We start from the raw sequence: 19,118 nt of genomic DNA on the forward strand, positions 1-19,118 counted from the left end.
GCTAGGCTTATGTCTTGTCTACCATCTCTGTAGGGTTGAGGACTAAGCTGTGGCAATTTGTGTTTTGTTGCCAAAGAGTGTGAGGGGCAGGCCTGTCACAGTTATTACGCAATTATTTGATATAACCGCAATTATTTTGCATAATATTCGCCATAATCATTTCCATTCATCTGTATGAATTATGTTGAAATATATTTGTGCTTTCCAAACATTTCCAAAACATATTTAAAACAGATTTAGTGTAAATTTGGCCTGTTTTGGACATAGGATATTATTTATTTTGATTGGATTTTGATTATTATTATTTTTTTTTTACAAAGCCTAAAAGGAACAAACAAAATATCTTTTTGTATTCATATGTCCAATTTTCAATGTAGAAACACAATTACAGTCCTAGTGAGGGGCAGCTGTACAGAGACAGGATCATATATGTCTGTCTATCCGTGTCCAGAATCTATTAACTGTCCATGCAGCAGCAGCATGTAATAATATACACTGGGCCGTGGCTCAGCGGTCCAGGCAGGCAGGCACCTTGGCTGGTAATCCAGTCTGGCAGTGTGCCGCGGGTTCGACTCCCAATCCCGACGGTCTTTACTGCATGTCACCTCCCCAACTCTCTCCCCCTTTTTCCTGTCAGCCTACTGTCCTGTCCCTCTATAAAAAAAATATATAAAATAAAGGCGAAAGCCACAAAAAAAAGTAAATGTACAATATCAAGTATTATCCAATCATTGTCTAATATATATATATACACACTATCCAGTAGCCTTGGATCCAGCATTGTGGGCTTTGAAGTCTTCCCACCCCTCTCTCTTTCTCTCTTTGTCACACGCACGCACGCACGCACGCACGCACGCACGCACGCACGCACGCACGCACACACACACACACACACACGCACACGCACACGCACACGCACACGCAAACACTTACTCACTTTCTCACAGTCTCTTTCAGTGGATTATTAATATCTTTGGCAGACTGCAGCGCTTCAGACTGGTAGCAGTACTATGTGACAGGAATGTTTGCTGCAGCAGCTAGCTTGGGCCTTTCAGAATGGCAGCTTTAGCACAGGATATTATGCATCCCGATGCACTTTGTTTTACAGCAAAGGTGTCCAGAAATACCACCAGTCTGATTGGTTTTCCTTGATTTCTATCTATCTATTCTATCTATCCTTGATTTCTATCTATCTATTCTATCTATTCTATCTATATTCCTTTCCTCTTTCTTGGAAACTGCAAATGATGGTGGGAGCTTGTTGTACAACTAAGAATTCCACCCACATTCTCTGTACCTGCAAACCTTGTGACATTAATGTAAAGCTGAGTTGAGACTGAGAGGTCTGATCAGGGGTTTCAGGACCCCTTAGCTGAGAGAGAGATGAAGCAGGGACCCCCACTATATTGGATTCATGTTGAATGAGTATTTTCAGACATTTAACGACTTGAATAGTTTGGCTCGGTACTTGTTTTGTTCTTTTTTATCTGTACACCAAACCTCTTCACCGACAATAGCTGATCTACAAGCTCACAACGTGTTGGGAGCTTGTAGATCGGCTATGTTCTGCTAATGGTCCCTAGCCTCCTGGCAGAATGAAATGTTGTCCAGCAGGGGGAGTGTGTTTACCCAGGCTAAATGGTCCCCCCAGAATAGAGGTGAAAGTTACAGGTATGGTGTGTGCGATATGAAGTGTGAGATTACCATAATAACAGTAATCCTTAATCATATTCCACCAAAATAATAACTTTTGGAGAGACATTAAACAGACACCGGTCACTTTAGAGTAGTCTAGAGCAATATGAAATATTGAGCACCACTGAGAAACATTTTTTCAGAAAACTGTCAGGATTTTGAAGATTTATTTTTTAATTTCGATAAATGGGTTAATGTCAAGGCAATTATTTTTATGCTCTGTCAAATAGGTCAATTTTAAGGTAGAATAATATATACATAAATCTTTGTGTTTGAGCACAAAATGCATTTTGAGAACCCAGAAATGTTCTGCATTCACAACGTAGGAAAACACAAAAGCACACAGGAGGAAGTGGAATTCTTCTTCATTTTATTATCATTATTATTGAAGGTGGCAATAAAGAAATTATTATCATTATTATTGAAGGTGGCTCGGTAAAATATTTCGGGGGCATATTTTGATTGTGTGCAGGCTTGAGTATGTTGAATCTAGTTTGCATTAATGCGGATTTAGTTGACACAATAAAATAAAATGGCGATAGTATTCAGTGTGGGGCAGACAGCCTGTCACAGACAGATTTGGGAGAGCAGTGCAGCTTTGTTGTTGCGAGGAAAGCGGTCAAATTAGACTTTCGTGGTTGTTTTCGTCTCAGATTTAGTCCGACAGAGTGTCTATGGGGACACAAAAGTGACACAAAAGTAGGACCCGGAAGTATCTCAGGAGGGGGCGCTCACGTCACAGCTAAAATACTGAATAGTCTAGTTGAATACCCCTGCCATAGATCATCAGTGAGGTAAAATTGGAATATTATGTAATCAATGGAAAATGGCGTTGAGGAATGAATAACTGTAAAGGTTAAAGAAAAGTAGCTCATATCATTCTATCTGACAGGTAGCTTGGGCGATAATGGCACACACCCCCCACACCTGCTCCTGACGGTCTCACGCAAGCCCTTGAGCATTTCATCCAGGGGATGATGGGCCTGTTTCTTCTTGATTTTGTTAGAATAGCATAGCAGGCAGGGCAGTGAAGGCAGAGATTGTTGATATTATCCATACATTCCTCTGCTGGCGTTGCGCTGTCTGTATAAGCCCTCCTGGCAGAAGGTTGACATGTGTGAACCCAGCACTGTTTTCAAGGTGCTTTAGATGTATCTGCTGAAAATAGTAAAGGAGTGGCAATTCAACAAAATAATGTGTAATCATCATTTAATGCTAATGTAACATTCAACCATCAACCAGGTTTTAATGGAACTGTGAGTGTGCGTGCGTGTGTGCGTGCGTGTGTGCGTGCGTGCGTGCGTGCGTGCATGTGTTTCTACTTATATGTATGACCTGAGCTCTATGCCTGTGGCCAAGTAGGTACACATGCACCAGAAATGCAACCAAATGCATCAACAGAGAGAAAGACAAACAGTGCCATCAACAATAAGTAACCCGGCCCAGGCCGTAGCGTAACAGTCTGGGCACCGGACTGGTGATCCAGTCGCGGTGTGCCGCGGGTTCGACTCCCGAACCCGACACGGCCTTTACCGCATGTCATCCCCCCATCTCTCTCCCGTTTCCTGTCAGCCTACTATCTGTCCCTTAAAAAATCAATAAAAGGCGTAAGCCGCAAAAAAATATCTTAAAAAAAAACAAAAACAATAAGTAACCCTGCCAAGTGCCAAGCTAAAATTAGCAAGAACATAATTACAACAGCGAGATACTAAAGGAACACCTTCCGGTAAAAGTATGTTATAAAGTTTGAATTAAAAGAGGACACTGAGCTCGCTTGCCTGCTTTCCCCAGGGAAGTTGTTCCAGAGCCTCAGAACCCTGACAATGAAAGCCTTGGTCTTACGTCAGGACAAGAGGGCTGAGAATATCTGGCTGTAAATTGGGGTTAAGCGGTCTGAGATGTGCCTTGGACCCTTCAAAGTAATCATTCGTAAAGTCTTAATATTAAAATATATTCTGAAATTCCAGGCAGCCAATGGTAGTTGCACGGTAGCTGTATGCACACTACTGTTCACTACACATTGGTATATTTTCATTTACAAAGCCATTCTTGGTGATTTGCCTCCAAATTTAATTTGGTAAAAGATTGGTCTCTAAACCTCAGATCAAATGTCTGGTTATGTCCGGTGTGTAGTACCAGCCTTTAAATCTGAGGGGGGTAAAAAGTGTCTTGCTTTCTTTGGCCCCTGGTTGTGGAATGACCTGCAAAATTGGCCTTGAAAGTTCCCTTGAGAAGTTTCAAAAGGATCATCTTAAAAGCCAGTTCCCACTTGAAAAAGAGACGCATGTTTTTACTGGTTAAATAAAGGTTAAATAAAAAATAAACTAAAAACTACACATCTTCAACCTTGGTTTGGAATGTATGTAATGGTTGTGTTATGCAAGTCAGTACATAGCGGTAAAGCCTGAGCACACAACCTTGACATTGAACTACAGACAGGTCAAATGTTTCTCCAGTGGGTTCTATAATTGGTTTGGCTTCTAACTGACAGCCATTGTGTCCGTGAGTCGTATCCCAGAGCAATCCTGACAGATACTGAGCAGCATTAATACCCCAGGCTTCAGAACGAATACTATCAAACTGCGTTTTTCAGAGATATATTACTCTGTCTACTAGAGGATACAGTTCATGGTGCTGCAGTCTGTGCAGGCTGCAGTTGCAGTCAGGAGACGTTGACCTTCAGGTTAATGTCATTGGTATCTAAATATTGTAACAGCATACAGTAGTGGTGGCACAGTTATTTTTAGCTGGGTAACCTACTGTAATTGTATTGACTCTTTCGCACAAAGGTTGGTTTGTTATTTCCGACTGAACTCATTCTTAACATTCCGCCTTGTGCCACGCTATGCGTGACAAATTCATAGTGATGTAATGTAATAATTGTCGCCTTGGTTTTACATGTTGAGTCACTTCCTGGCCAAAGCGTTTGTCCTCTTTTGAACCGCCATGGTGGCGATCCAGTCGGGATAATGGTGTTTGTTTAGACCATTGGACTTAAAGCTCCGCCTCTGGCCCTGCTATTGTAGACAGCCTGATTAATAGGCAAAGTGAAAGCACGTTGTTAGCCGGTGAGGATTTGCTCATGTTGACCCGCGTCACCCTGCCTTTCAAATCTGTTATGATAGTCTGGGGGTTCTGTCTGCTTCATGTAGCCTATAGGAACATCTGAAACTTGCTGAGTCAATTTGTTCTCGTGGCCGGCTGACACGGTCAGCTTCAGATCTTGTCACGTCATCCACCTTTTGCAGTGCATCCCCCCACATAACTATATACCAGCAGATATATTTACTGAAACCTAACCCCAGGACGGGAGCATGTGGCACTCATGTTTACACTGCAGATGAGGGAGACAAGCCAGGCCAAACAGGTCTGCCTGTCGCACATTCTCATTCTGTCTCAGCTGTGAGCTGGAGGCGTGCAGGGCTGTACCTCCGTAAGCATTTATGGTGTTTGTGTTGGATTAGCGAAGTTGGGAGAAATGTATCAAAGGTCAGAGAATGGATTCCCGTGACGGAGCAGAGAGACCCACAAGAGGCGAGAGAGAAATACGGACAGAGAGACCAATACAGACGGAGGGAGACGGAGAGAGAGAGATCGAAGCTTGTGAAATGCTTTCACAAATAGCTGTTTTTCTGAAAGACAACAGGAAGAGACACATCCCCCTCTCCCCCTTCTGTGGCCAGTGAGCTATCAGCTGTGATGTGGGACTGTCCACTGCCGGTTCTTTGCCAGCTGTGAGGGGCGGAAATGGCTTGGTGGGACATGAGATCTCCAGATCAAGTTTGGCTCACTGGTCACTTGGCCTGAAAACTGCAGGGAGGCTCGCTGTCCATGGGAGAATAGGAGTACGTGGCTGACAGCCATGGGCAACATGTGTGGCTGTGTGCGGGGGCCTAAAGAGGAATACTATGTCGACCCCAAAAAAGCTCCGCTCAGCCCTGAATCGAAAGAACTGAGAGGCCGACGCTATTTCCAGAGGAAGAAGAGGAAATCAGGGGAGTTTCACGCTGCGGCATCACTCAGGAGAAAAGAAAATGTGACTGTTGAAAGCGAGGACCCCCAAAGACTAGCGGAGCTTCACGATGGCCCAGGTACGAGCATGGCCGAGACCATTCCAGGGACAGAGGGAACATCAGAGGGAGAGATGTTCACCAGATCCAGCAGCATAAGCACCGGAATCTACGTCGGAGAGGTGCCGGTTCTTGTTTCCAGGGAGCATGGCACCGTGCCTCTCTGCAAGAGGCTAGCGTCCAGGCCTGGAAGGTTGCCTGTGTACCACCAGGCCAGCAGCGACAGAAGCTGGTCCACCGCAGAAGGAAAGCTCCGCGGTCTGGTCACGACCTCCCGGAGTTTTGCGGCAAAGGACGGGCTGCTCGGTAAGAAACTGCTGCGGCGCCAGTTGAGGAGAGCTGTGAGCTTCGGGGCGGTGGAGCACACACTACGAACGCTGAAAGGACATGAGAGCCCCGGAAGTGAAGAAGCACTCGGCAAAATCATATGGAACTCTCAAATCCACAGGAGGGGCAGAAGGAGGTCCCACACGTCCTCTGATTACAGTGAACCTCCCCAGGTCGCTGCCAAATGTCTATCCGCCCCCCACGAGGTAATTCCAATGCGTGTTATTTATAGCCATTATGAGGAGGCTGAACAAGTTCTAGGTCATAGCGTGGACTGAGGAAGGGTTTCTTTAATACACTGTTTTCCAAACAGTGGGTCAGGACCCATTTGTGGGTCACAGACCAATTTTTATAGTCCCGACTCGAAAACGATAAATAATTAAGAAATTGTGAAAATAGCTACAAGCTTGCATGGGTTGTGAGCTTGTAGTTGTGGGTCTCGACCTGAAAAGTTTGGTGTATCATGAATTTCATGTTGAAAATGTGAGCTTTAGCGTTTTTTGTTTTGGCGCGTTTAGGTGATGGTATATTTTTTTTTAATATTTTTGTTTGTGCTGAATCTTTCCATTCTATCAGCAACTAGCTAACCGCCATGTAGCTCCCTAGAACCACACATCCTTCCGTTAGTCAAGTAACACAAACACTAGAGATTGTCAGACTACAGCTGTTAAAGCTGCCTTACGCTATAGGGGCAAAACCAAAAACTAATTTACAGCAAAAATCTAATGCAATTATTTTGGGCACATTCAATTCTATTCTGCCTAACGTATTTCTGCAATCCATGTTGTGGAAAAATAGATCTGGTATCATTATTATTATTATATTTACAAATGTTCAGCAACCATAATGGGCCATTTGAGAAATGAATTATCCAAAACGTGATTACTAGCAATCCATATTATTTCTCCTGAATGATTGTCAATGTCCCCAAACCGTGCATTCATTGAACATTGTTGGTGTTGCTGCTACATGCAGAATTTCACTGTGGGGATGGATAACTGTTTATCTTGTATTATCTTCTTTGTGGTGTCTTAAGCAAGACACCACATTCGGTGGACGCCTCTTCACCAAAAACTGGACTATGAATAGGCCTTTTACATGGTCTCTAATAGAGAGTGTTTGACTTCACAAATGAAAGTTGGAAGTATAGGCGATGAAAGGTTTCTGTTAGTGCTTGTGGGCAGCTGGGCTATGGTTCTATGGTATGCTATGTTATCAGGATGCTGAAAGGGTTGTTATGTAAAGCGACAGTCTGTGTTGATTTGACTGTAGTTGAATAATGGATTCCTGCATGAGAATGGAGATCTTGGAGTTGTTGGAAACTGCGCCTCTGCCAGAGCCGTCTCAGCTTCTGCCAGACCTCCTCCCTGTCAGTGTTGCCTTGTTGGCTTATTTCCCAAAATGTTGGCTTTTTTTTCTTTTCTTTTTGTGGGTTGTGGTTTTTTGGGCTTGTTTTATGAAACGCTGTGGCTTCTTTGTCAAATCTAACAAACCAACATTTCTTTGATGTATATACTATAATAATAATAATAAGGTGCACCTAATATTTTATTTATTTATATATTTATATTTATATATTATTGGCTTGTTTTGGCTTTTTCTTATAGGGGAGATTTGGCTTATTTCTCGCAAGATTTGGCTTGTATTTGGCTTGTTTTTTTTTTAGGTGTATTGGCTTATTTCAGAGAGAGTTTGTGACACTGCTCCATGTTCAACTCTTATGGAGATGTTTGGTGCAGTCAGTGTCTAGTCCGTGTTGAACCCTTAAGCCTAATTTATATTGGCTGTGTCACTCATCAAAAATAGCAGAACTACAATCTCACAATGCGGCTTATCGTGAGCTTGTAGATCGGCTATTTTCAGGTGCGAGACGCGGCAACTTCCGGCAAGTATACATTGGGCGTTGCCGCGTTATGAAGATGTTTGTTGCAGTGTTGGAGACTTTGTTGCAGTGTCTAAAACTGTGTTCATGGCGTTTCAGTGTGTCTCCAACAACAAAACATCTCTCATGCAACTGGTGGAGTCTCATCCCTTTGTAGAATTCCCTCATCTCAACCTTTCAAATATTGGTTCCATTGTATCGATGGCTCATCATATTAATGTGAATATTCTGTAAAAACAGCTTGTAGCTGGAAGCTTTTGTTCAAACATAAACTGTGTTTGGTAATTTATTAGCCATCTCTGCCTGTTGTCTGGCGTTTTCTGCATTTGTCGTGGAACTGGCAATAAAAAAACAAGATAATAGTTAGTTTTAGTCATCAATGTAGCCTTCTATTCTATTTAGTAACTTTAAAAAAATCTGCAGGGATTTGGACTAGGCTGCCGCAGCTAGTATGCACATTATTAAATGTTTTTAATGCCAGACTGCTTCCTCACCAAATAAAATGGCAGGCCGTCTAAGGACAGGTCTTTCTGTATTGACATACAGTAGGATGTTGCATGTTGAATTGATGGCCTTCATTCATAAGGCCATCCCTCTAATAATAGCATGTTAATTTATACATTTGTAACTCAGAGTAAACCCTTATGGGTTCATTCAGGAAGTGTTGCTGTTTTATGTGTGCCCACTGTTAACTTTATTGTGATGTTATATTGTTTTCCCCTTAATCATGCCCGTGGTCATCGTGTACTGTTTGACCGCAATGTTTGTTTAGTGAAAAGAATAGTATTGTATCCTCCCCGGGAGAGAAAATTTACTTTTATGCAGATGGCTTGCTCAGGTGGCTTTTTGATAAGCGCTTCGTGGGGAGCTGTTGGAGTGTCTTGCTCAATGGCACTTCGACATGCAGTAGAGTTGAACCGGTGATCTTCTGATTACCAGAACACCTGTGATGATTTATTGTTGCTGTGTAGAAAATAAATAATATCTGTTTACAGCAGTGGTTTTCAACCCCTTTCATATATCAAGGTCCATTATTTATCGACCACCATTTGTTGAGATTTAGCCTCGCAGACGCAGACCCAAAACAAACTAATATTTTGTTATCATTGGATGAGATTCTGTCCACAACTCCATGATGTGATGTGGTACCATATGAAAGATAACAGGCAAACATCAAAATAACAATTATTCTACATTCTCTAATTGTGTAGACTTTTTGTAACTTTTGAGAGCGCAAAATGAAACCAAATGGACCCATACGGGTTTAATGTTAAGGTAATCTCAGTTAAAGATCCATAAGGGTCCATTTGGTTACCAACTTTCCATCATTTAGCTGGGGACAACCTGGAACCCCATCAAGGACCACTGGTTGAAAACCACTGGTTTACAGGTTTAGACTGAACACCTTTTCGTATCATTGCTTCCAACAGATCTCAGAGATCCATGTGACGGGAGAGTCTGAGGACATGACGGCGAAAGAGAGACTGCTGCTCTGGACGAGGCAAATGTCTGAGGGCTATGGCGGGGTGCGCTGCGACAACTTCACTACATCCTGGAGGGATGGGAGGCTATTCAATGCCATCATTCACAAATATAGGTAACACATGGGATACTACTGTCCTTCAATTTCAAACGATGTGAGGGGCTTGAAGGAGTAGTTCACCCCAAAAATTACGTATTCTCCATCAAGTACACGCCCCATGAAGCCTTGAATTCATAGATATTTATTTGTTTTTGTCACATTCCTGAGCCAATAATTTGATGACCAGTGGAGTCGACTCCATGCAATTATATATAAACTAGAGGGCGGACCCGGAGCTCCCCGTCTATTCACTTCAATGGAAGTTGCTGAGTGGTGTTTGAAGCACCCGGAAGACTGCCGGAAGTACCATTATATCTCTGTCTCGAGCAAGTTGAGAGCGCTCTCAAGTTTGAGGTCAGGGTTGACACACTTTGCGCACATGACGTCACTGAACGTCCAACCACCTCCATGAACGTCCCGGAACGCCCTGCAGTTTCAATGTTGGCTAGCCGTTCTGGGGCCTTAGTCAACTCAAAGAGTGTTCATTGAGTCTCCAGAGACTCCGCTGCTTATCAAATTATATGGGGTGTGTAATTGAAAATAAGTCATTTGTTGGTGAACTACCCCCTTAAACTTTTCAAATAAATATTTTAGCCAATGATCAATTCCTCTCTCTCTCTCTCTCTCTCTTTCTCTCTCTCTCTCCATTGTAGGCCAGACCTGGTTGATATGAGCTATGTATCAACCCAGAGCAACAGATCAAATTTAGAACGGGCGTTTGGCACGGCTGAACAGCTGGGAGTGGCCAGACTGCTGGACCCTGAGGGTGAGTCTATACTCAATCATCCATACTCTGTATTGTACTTAAAACTCATTCCCCGCCTAGGGTGGGATTGGACGAGATTAATTAATGATCACAGATCGCCAAGGGCGATATTGGACGAGATAAGGGTTTATAATGGAGGTCTGGCAGCGTGTGGTAAACAACCCAAAACATAGAAAACCTTGACTAGGTACAGACTCAGTGAACACAGCCTTGCAATAGACAAATTGACAAATACATACAAAAGATTACACACACCCAAAGTGAGTTTGAAAACATGACCAACGACAAAAAGACTCCCATACCTACAATGTGCGAAGTTTCAGTATTATGCTAGGCAAAAGATTAGTGCTAATTGTTATTGGTTTAAAAGCTTTATACCCTGTATATATAACATGTAAATAACGACTCAACTCTGTTTACACATACCCCCTCCAACTGTATATACTTCCCCCATTTTCAACAGTTTTTATTATATTTTGACACGCCAATAAAGCTCCTTTGAATATAATTGAATTGACTAGCAATCAGCTACACTGAGCTATGCTAGTTAACTAGCATTATCCATTACCCATTAACTGCTTACTAGCAGTACCGAAACAGATAATTCAGACCAGGGTACTGCTTGGATTGACCAAGCAGCATGTTTGTGAACCCTTGCTTGTCATAATATTATAATGTAAAATACTGCTGATTATTTATTTTACATTCACCCAGACTAGGGTGGCCACCTGCAAGACCTCAGAAAGGAGGACACTTTTGCTGGGCTCGCTCCCCCGACCCCCCCCCCCCCCCCCCCTCCCAGATCCCCCCCCCCCCCCCCCCCCCCATATATTATTATTATTACTACTACTATTGCACCTGATTTTCACCACCATCATCTCCAGCATTATGTCCACAGAGAACATATATTTGCTAATTAAATTAACCTTTTTAAATTATAGGGTACCACAAAGGCCATTCATTTTAGAATCAATTTATTTTATTTCATGTTTAGATATGTTTTATGTTTAATCTCTTTCTTGTGGTTTTTTTTATACAGTTTTATGGTCATCGGTGTGGGACATAGAATGATGCCAGTAGCCTATATGTTCACACAGCCTCCCTTTCTTTATGATGTCGAGTTCCTTGCTCCATTGCTCATTAAATGTAGTTTTTCATTTCGGCATATTTGGTTTGTTTATCTCTGCATTAACTATACTAAAGTGATTGTGAGAGCACAACAAACAAACCGACCATCCCACTGGCAGTGTTGCCCAGTTTTGGAAGAGAACCAAGCAACCATGTCTATGAAAACAAGCCCAAAAGAAGCCTGACTAGGCTTAGTAGCCTATATAAAACAAGCCTAAAGTAGCTTATAATTAAGCGGACATGGCAACACTCTGAACGTCTCCACTAGCCTCTCTCTTTTTAAGACAGTGTGGCCGGCTCGCTGCGGAGGCGGAGCTGAGCAGCGCTGCGGAGATTTTAATACCCAGGCAGACGACGTAAATGACAGTAAATTACACAAGCACTGTATATCACAAAAAACCGGACAATTATGTGTCCGGCCAGAGGTTGAGGTGGGAGGAGGACAGGTGGGTCTAAAACCGGACTGTCCGGCGTTAAACCGGACGTCTGGCCACCCTAACCCAGACACCTTCCTGCATATCCTGAAATCTTGACTGTTTTATTTCTCTCATCAGATGTAGATGTCCAAACTCCTGATGAAAAATCTGTCATCACATACGTCTCAACACTGTATGATGTCTTTCCCAAAGCACCTGAAGGTGTTGACGGAATCAATGCTAATGTAAGTACAGTAGCCTACATGCCTGAAGCCCAATTTATACTTGTGTCGCACTACAAAAATAGCCGACCCTTGTGTTGCACTCCAAAAATAGCCAACCTACAAGCTCACAATGCATTGCCGATGCGTTTAGGTGAAGATAGTTTATGGTGTGCGACAGTGGGCAGGGAATAAATTGGGTACAAGAAACATACTTGAATAAACCATGCTACGTGAGTATGTTATGCTTATTCCATTCAAAAGTGCTGAAATGATAAATGTCTGACATTCCATTTGTTCTTGTCATGCAGGATGTCGATATCAAATGGGTTGAGTACCAGAACATGATCAAATACCTCAGCCAGTGGATCAAACACAACGTGACTGTAATGTCAGACAGAGCATTCCCCAACAGCCCTGTGGAACTCAAGGTACAGCAACAAGCAAAGTCCATCGAAAACCACTGGAAGGTTTCGCTCTGGCTTTTTAGTTGAAGGATTTATTTCTTGAAGGCTCGGGTTACCATTTCATCTTAGAAAATGCTGATTATCAGTGTACTGTACAGTGCTCGGCTGAGGATATAATGTAAGCTTTCTGCAAATATCCCATTGGTAGCTTTTAATGTAACTGAATCTTATTGACAAACATGAGAGGGCAGTTTCCATTTTCTGCAAGTAGTCGCTACTAATGGAAAAGGCACTTCCATTTAGGCAATATATGGTTTTCTTTTGATGATCTTCTGAGTAAATACACTACTGTATGACTGACATTGACTGTCAACCATAAATTTTTCATGTATTGTTCTTTTTGTACACAGGCACTTTATACACAGTATTTGCAGTTTAAAGAACATGAAATCCCAGTGAAAGAGAATGAGAAGACCAAAATCAAGCATCTATACGAAATGCTCGAGGTATATAGCTACTAATGCATAGTTCTTTCGGTGATTATAATAATTGATTTAATCCTTGCAAGCGTTCTGGGTGTGCATATATGGCAGTAATAGTGTGTGTGTGTGTGTGTGTGTGTGTGTGTGTGTGTGTGTGTGTGTGTGTGTGTGTGTGTGTGTGTGTGTGTGTGTGTGTGTGTGTGTGTGTGTGTGTGTGTGTGTGTGTGTGTGTGTGTGTGTGTGTGTGTGTGTGTGTGTGTGTGTGTGTGTGCCAGATGTGGATTGAGTTTGGACGTATCCAGCTGCCCCCAGGTTTCCACCCTAATGACTTGGAGAAAGAATGGGGTAAACTGATAGTGGCCATGTTGGAGCGAGAGAAGAGCCTGAGGCCAGAGGTGGACAGGTATGAACTAATGTCTCAATGTACTATGTACTATGATTTATTAACGTCTTTAAAACAACATTGAAACGTATAGGGTTAAAGGAGAGTTTCATAATAGAATACTAGAGGTCCAGGTGTTATTTTGTGCAAAAGCTCATTATTGGCTATTTCCCCTACCATAAGCCCTCAATGAATTTAATTGAATGGGGCATGGGAAATAGCCAATAATGCACTTTTGCATAAAATAACACCTGGACCTCTTTGGTGGGGACATAACTACAAATAAAATATTTAGTAACACAAGATATTTAGTAACGTGCATGACATACAGAACCCTATTTTGCACGTCTTAAGGTCTTATGAAAGAGAAAGAGAAACTGCAAAAGCAGACTAACCTTAAGCTAGCATCTGTCTAACAGTAGCATATCTGTACAGTAAAGCTATGAGTATACACTATAGAGTCCTATGTCTACATAAAATGCTATCTATCCCTATTGACTTTGGACATGTGCACTGTGCATAGTGAGGGGCACCCTGAATGTAGAATTTATAAGATTCATCAGAATCCGTCTAATAGTAGAATATCTGTACAGTAAAGCGATGTGTATACATACACTATACACTAGAGTCCTATGTCTACATAAAATGCTATCTATTCAGTTTGCCTATTGACTTTGGACATGTGCACTATGCATAGTGAGGGGCACCCTGAATGTGGAATGTATAAGATTCATCAGAATCCGTCTAATAGTAGAATATCTGTACAGTAAAGCGATGAGTATACACTATAAACTAGAGTCCTATGTCTACTTAAAATATCTATTCAGTTTGCCTATTGACTTTGGACATGTGCACTATGCATAGTGAGGGGCACCCTGAATGTGGAATGTATAAGATTGAACATGGAGTCCTAGTATATGTCATTGTTCAATGACATGTTTAGATTCTGCTCCCAGGCAGATTTCAAGCTTATCAGGAAGTCTCATACGGCACATACCTGTCAGACCATCGTACACCTCAGATGCCAACCCCTCGCGTATCGTATCTGAACAAAGACGTACATCGGCAGTGTATCTGGTGCCCCAGGGAAATGATAGCGGAGATGAGAGAACATGTCTGACCTGCAAGTACCTGATACCTTGGTATTTGCTAGGTTAAACTTTCCAGAGTTTTTCCAATGATGCTAACCTGTCTTCAATAAAGAAAATATTTAATATTATTCTGTGCCAATCTTGAAATGCAGGATCAAGTATTGGAGGTTGAACAATAATAGGAATTGAAAGAGATTAAATTGTATTTTCCTGAAACTGAGCCCACACTTTAACCGTTTGCAAAGTATGTTTTTTTAGTATTTTTTACACAGTTTTATTATGCAATGTGATTGTAAACTGATTGGCCACCAGTGATATTTTCATGATGCAGTCATTGCAGTGCCTGCGGTGCCCATCTCTATCAGTTCCATTTTGCACAGTCAAGGTTTTGTTTCCATTAACCTTTGTTTGAAGAGTACATGACATTTCTGGCTTTTACACTTGTCAAATGTTAGTGTTGGTCTGCAGATGGGGGGCGTGTTTGGAAAGCACCAAATTAGATTAGTGATAAGTGATGACATGAAAGCGTATCCATTCTTGTAGGGTACATAATTATGTATTGGCGTGGATGAAGTGCAGAGTAAAAATTGGCAATGTAGTTTCATAGTACATATTACATAACTTGTAGAGACTGTGTGCTGTCTCAACACGTACAAAAAAGGTCAGCTCTAATATATCAAAGCACGCCACAAACTTTTCATGCCCTCAGGCAACATTTTCTTCCAGGGTGGGTTCTATTTTACTGGCTGCGTGGACACGTATGACACTATATAAATGTGAGCGTCCTCTTTCTGTGAGATTGTCACGGTTAGAATGGGGCTGAGGTTTGTAGGTTTAGCGGTGTCGAATCGGTTATTTTAGCGGCAGGGCGGGCGTAGGAACATCGGTCCATCATGGACAGATATCATGGTAGAAGTAGTGTGTCGTCCATCAGTAACAGCACTTTCACCAGCTTAATGAGCTCTGCTGACAACCTCAACACTGGACCTGGCACAGACACGTCATTTACCAGCAGCCCTGTCTTTTTCAATAACAACTCAATCTATGGACCTAGGTGAGGGTACACAGTCAGCCTTATCTCAGTGTGGTGATACACTAATAATGCAAAACAATTGTTCACGTAATTTTAACCACTTAGTCGTATGGCCGTGTCATGTAAAAAAAGCAGATCCATATGCTCACGGCATGTTGCGTTGCAAAGCTTTGTGAGCTTGCAGATCTTTTTTTTGTCTTTTGTATAGAGAAGTGTCTAACTTTATTTTCTTTTTTGCATTTGTTTTGTTTTTAGACTTGAGATGTTGCAGCAGATTGCAAACAGGGTTCAACGGGACTGTGTTAATGGAGAGGACAAACTAGCATTAGCTAGAACTGCCCTGCAGTCTGTAAGTATCCTCTGAGAACTGTACTATTATTATTATTATATATTTTGTAATTCTATTATTTACCTTTTTTTGCATATTGTTGATTAGTCAAGCTTTGCCTTTCTAATCTTTGCAAAGGATGCAAAGCGTCTTGAGTCGGGTATCCAGTTCCAGAATGAGGCGGAGATCGCTGGCTACCTGTTGGAATGTGAGAACGTTCTCAGGCAGCAGGTGGTAGACATCCAGATTCTCCTGGATGGGAAATTCCACTTTGTAGATCAACTGGTGCAGAGGTACACAATTGTATAACAAGATATGATGCTTCAAATCTTAAAACAATGAACCGGGGGGTGCGTGTATATATATATATATATATATATATATATATATAAAACATTTGTCATGCTTCTCGTTTACTTACAGGGTATCAAAACTGCGGGATGACCTCCTGGCCCTTAGAAGCGAGTGTTCTTCTGTATACAGTCAAGGTCGCACCTTGACCACGGAGCAGACTAAGATGATGATCTCTGGCATCACTCAGAGCCTGAACTCGGGCTTCTCCCAGAACCTATCGCCGGCCCTCACTCCAGGATCCCCTTTCACCTCCAGCCTGACGACGTCCCCCACCTTGACCCCCGGCTCGCAGCCCGCTTCGGTCCAGGCCTTTCTGGGTGGGGGAGGTGGTGGTGGGGGCGTGGACACCACCTCTCTCATGCACATGAAGCACATGCAGATCCGTAAGCCCCTGGGGAAGGCCTCTCTGGTGGACCCCAACATGACGGAGGAGGAGGCCAACATGAACTTTGTTCAGGACCTTCTCAACTGGGTTGACGAGATGAAGGTAAGTGTTCAGCATTAGCCCCTCAAGGCCACATTTCTTTTTTTTATAAACCATTAAAATAGGCAAAGTATCACATCATTAAAAAAAAAGTTCACATCATGTCATGTCACTCATGTGAGTGTGTGCATTGCACATGCAAATATATATTTTCTTTTCTGTGTTGAAGGTGAAGTTGGCGCGTGCTGAGTGGGGTTCTGACCTGCCCAGTGTTGAAACACATTTAGAGAACTACAAAAGTGTACACAGAGCCATAGAGGATTTCCAAATGACTCTTAAAGAGGCAAAACTAAATGAGGTATGTGCTGTGTGCAGTTTAATTTTGTCTTGTTTTCTTACATTATTAAGCATTAACCTCATTTTTGATAATTGTTTAATCTATTCCTAATCCTGTTGCATTCTCTGTTGGTAGTCTGTACTGTACATACATGTAGGCCTATATGCATTCATATTGATATATATCCATGCATATACTTAACTTGTGATAGACTATACATTTATAACTTCATTTTTAGACTGTACATTTATAACTTCATTTTTATACATACTGTATGTTAAATTATTCAGATCTTTAGTGTGTATTTATGTTGATGTTATCTTTATTCTTATTTATCTTCTTATCTCTTACTCTTACCTGTACCTCTCCTGTGTTTCACTCTTTCTGCCATTGCTGCTATGACACCTGCATTTGTTTCCAGGAATCGATAAAGGTTTATCTTATCTTATCTAAAATTCAAACGTGCTTTTCTTTTTCAGATTCAGATGAAACCACCTCTAAAAACAGCTTATTCTGAAAAACTGAACAAATTAGAAAGTCACTATGAGAAGTTATTGGTAAGTAATCTGTTGAACATTCTTTGACATCCTATAACGCAATGCAACAGTGTTGTTTTGTGAAAGATTTATTAGGGATTTACGTTTATGTTTATTTATGTCAGAACCGTTCTAAAGAGCGTCAGAACAACCTGGAGAGTCTGCGTGATTTCGTCTCGCGGGCGACCCAGGAACTAATCTGGCTCAATGAGAAAGAGGAAGAGGAGGTCGCTTTTGACTGGAGCGATCGTAACATCAACATCTCTAAGAAAAGACACTACCATGCAGTAAGTCATTTTTTTCCGGATGGCACCCTCTAGCTTAGTGGTTCCCAAACATTTTAGCTCAAGGCCCAAAAGAGAAATTAGACGTTTGCCCGGGACCTAAACTAGTGAAAATAGCAGATCTACAACCTCACAAATCGCTGCTTGCGCCGTGTTGTGAGTTTGTAGATTTTTTATTTACTGATATAATCATTGCATTTTGTCTTTTATTCATGAACAATTTGGCTTCTTTGGGAATGTTTTTTGAAAATACTTTTAAATAATAATTAAAAACAAAATGGACCCATAAAAATGTGTCCGCGATCCACAAATGGGTCCCAACCCACTGTTTGGGAACCAGTGCTCTAGCTCCCTTGTAAATATTCTATACATTCACAGGTCCATGTGGGTCAATGTTAATTGTACCCAGAGGACTTTATAGTATCTTAGTGTTGTCTGTGCTAAAGCATGGATGCACAGGCACTACAGGAGCCTTTTCATGTACTTCATTAATCCTACAGGCCTGAGGCCCTCCCATGGACCAAGATATACCTGTGTAGCCCTGTACTCCTTTATCAAATAATTATGTCAGTGATTCTTTTCCCCCTACTGCAGCACAGGCAGCTCTATTAGACAGGATGGTGGAGGAGGAGGGAGTTACTAGTTCTTCTAATCACGATGGCTCTACTAAGGAGCACTGAAGGAATCAGAGGGCAAGGGTTAGATGCTGTAGGGGCCTGGAACATGCTAATTTGATCGTTTAACAACTGCTAGGTCATGGGTAACGATTGAGTTGTATAATGTTAGGATACGTTTCTTTTACTGGAAGCGGTAAAATCCTGTCCACTATACATTTAAGCTATAATTCAATCCTGCATTTAAAAAACTGGGGGGGGGGAATCTGTGCCATATTATTGCAAATTCTCATACTCTGTATTGGTTCAGTTATGAGATAGTGGTATCTGTGCACCCTTAATTTATTATTAGGATTTATATCTGTAACCCTGATTCTACTGTAAATACACATACGTGTCTTCATTCCAGGAGCTAATGAGGGAGCTGGATGACAAGGAAGGGGTGATCAAGGGTGTGCAGGACAGGGCTGAAAGTCTCCTGCTTGAGAACCACCCTGCCAGGCTAACCATTGAAGTAAGCCCTGCTCTGATCTCTTTAGCCTGAACTGAGGTCTGTGATAGTGACTATAGTATACTTTGTTAGGGATCTATGCTGTGTTGATTTAGTCATAGTCTTTCCATTTAGTCTTAGTAGTAGTAGTACAAATGTTTTAGTGTCGACTATAAATCTTTTGGTGGGCCTTGATGGCGTCGTAATGGCAGATTTTACACTTGGTTGCATGCTGGAAATAGCCGATCTACAAGCTCTTGTGAGCTTGT

The 19,118-nt window shown here is 41.9% G+C and overlaps 2 protein-coding genes across 8 annotated transcripts in view; both read left to right on the plus strand.

Annotated features, from left to right (window-relative positions):
• Positions 1-19,118, plus strand: part of LOC310865470 (dystonin-like) — a gene marked incomplete at its 5' end in the record, with an annotated part of 151,386 nt that overhangs the window by 46,413 nt on the left and 85,855 nt on the right. For all 7 annotated transcript variants that reach the window (XM_083774597.1, XM_083774598.1, XM_083774599.1 and 4 more), the window contains 13 exons: positions 9,405-9,571; positions 10,210-10,322; positions 12,005-12,111; positions 12,399-12,518; positions 12,905-13,000; positions 13,252-13,379; positions 15,738-15,831; positions 15,949-16,103; positions 16,234-16,651; positions 16,818-16,946; positions 17,405-17,482; positions 17,587-17,748; positions 18,769-18,873. In XM_083774597.1, the coding sequence (XP_083630723.1) occupies positions 9,405-9,571; positions 10,210-10,322; positions 12,005-12,111; positions 12,399-12,518; positions 12,905-13,000; positions 13,252-13,379; positions 15,738-15,831; positions 15,949-16,103; positions 16,234-16,651; positions 16,818-16,946; positions 17,405-17,482; positions 17,587-17,748; positions 18,769-18,873 (1,872 nt within the window). The remainder of the gene's footprint in view (positions 1-9,404; positions 9,572-10,209; positions 10,323-12,004; positions 12,112-12,398; positions 12,519-12,904; positions 13,001-13,251; positions 13,380-15,737; positions 15,832-15,948; positions 16,104-16,233; positions 16,652-16,817; positions 16,947-17,404; positions 17,483-17,586; positions 17,749-18,768; positions 18,874-19,118) is intronic.
• LOC310865182 (uncharacterized protein) lies at positions 5,091-6,370 on the plus strand (the record flags this gene model as incomplete). The annotated part of the gene is made up of 1 exon (XM_083774208.1): positions 5,091-6,370. The coding sequence occupies exon 1, from the start codon at positions 5,558-5,560 to the stop codon at positions 6,368-6,370; it is 813 nt and encodes a 270-aa protein (XP_083630334.1). The 5' UTR covers positions 5,091-5,557.

Source organism: Protomyctophum parallelum (genome assembly GCF_964188405.1).
Source record: "Protomyctophum parallelum genome assembly, chromosome: 10".
Taxonomy (NCBI): Eukaryota; Metazoa; Chordata; class Actinopteri; order Myctophiformes; family Myctophidae; genus Protomyctophum; species Protomyctophum parallelum.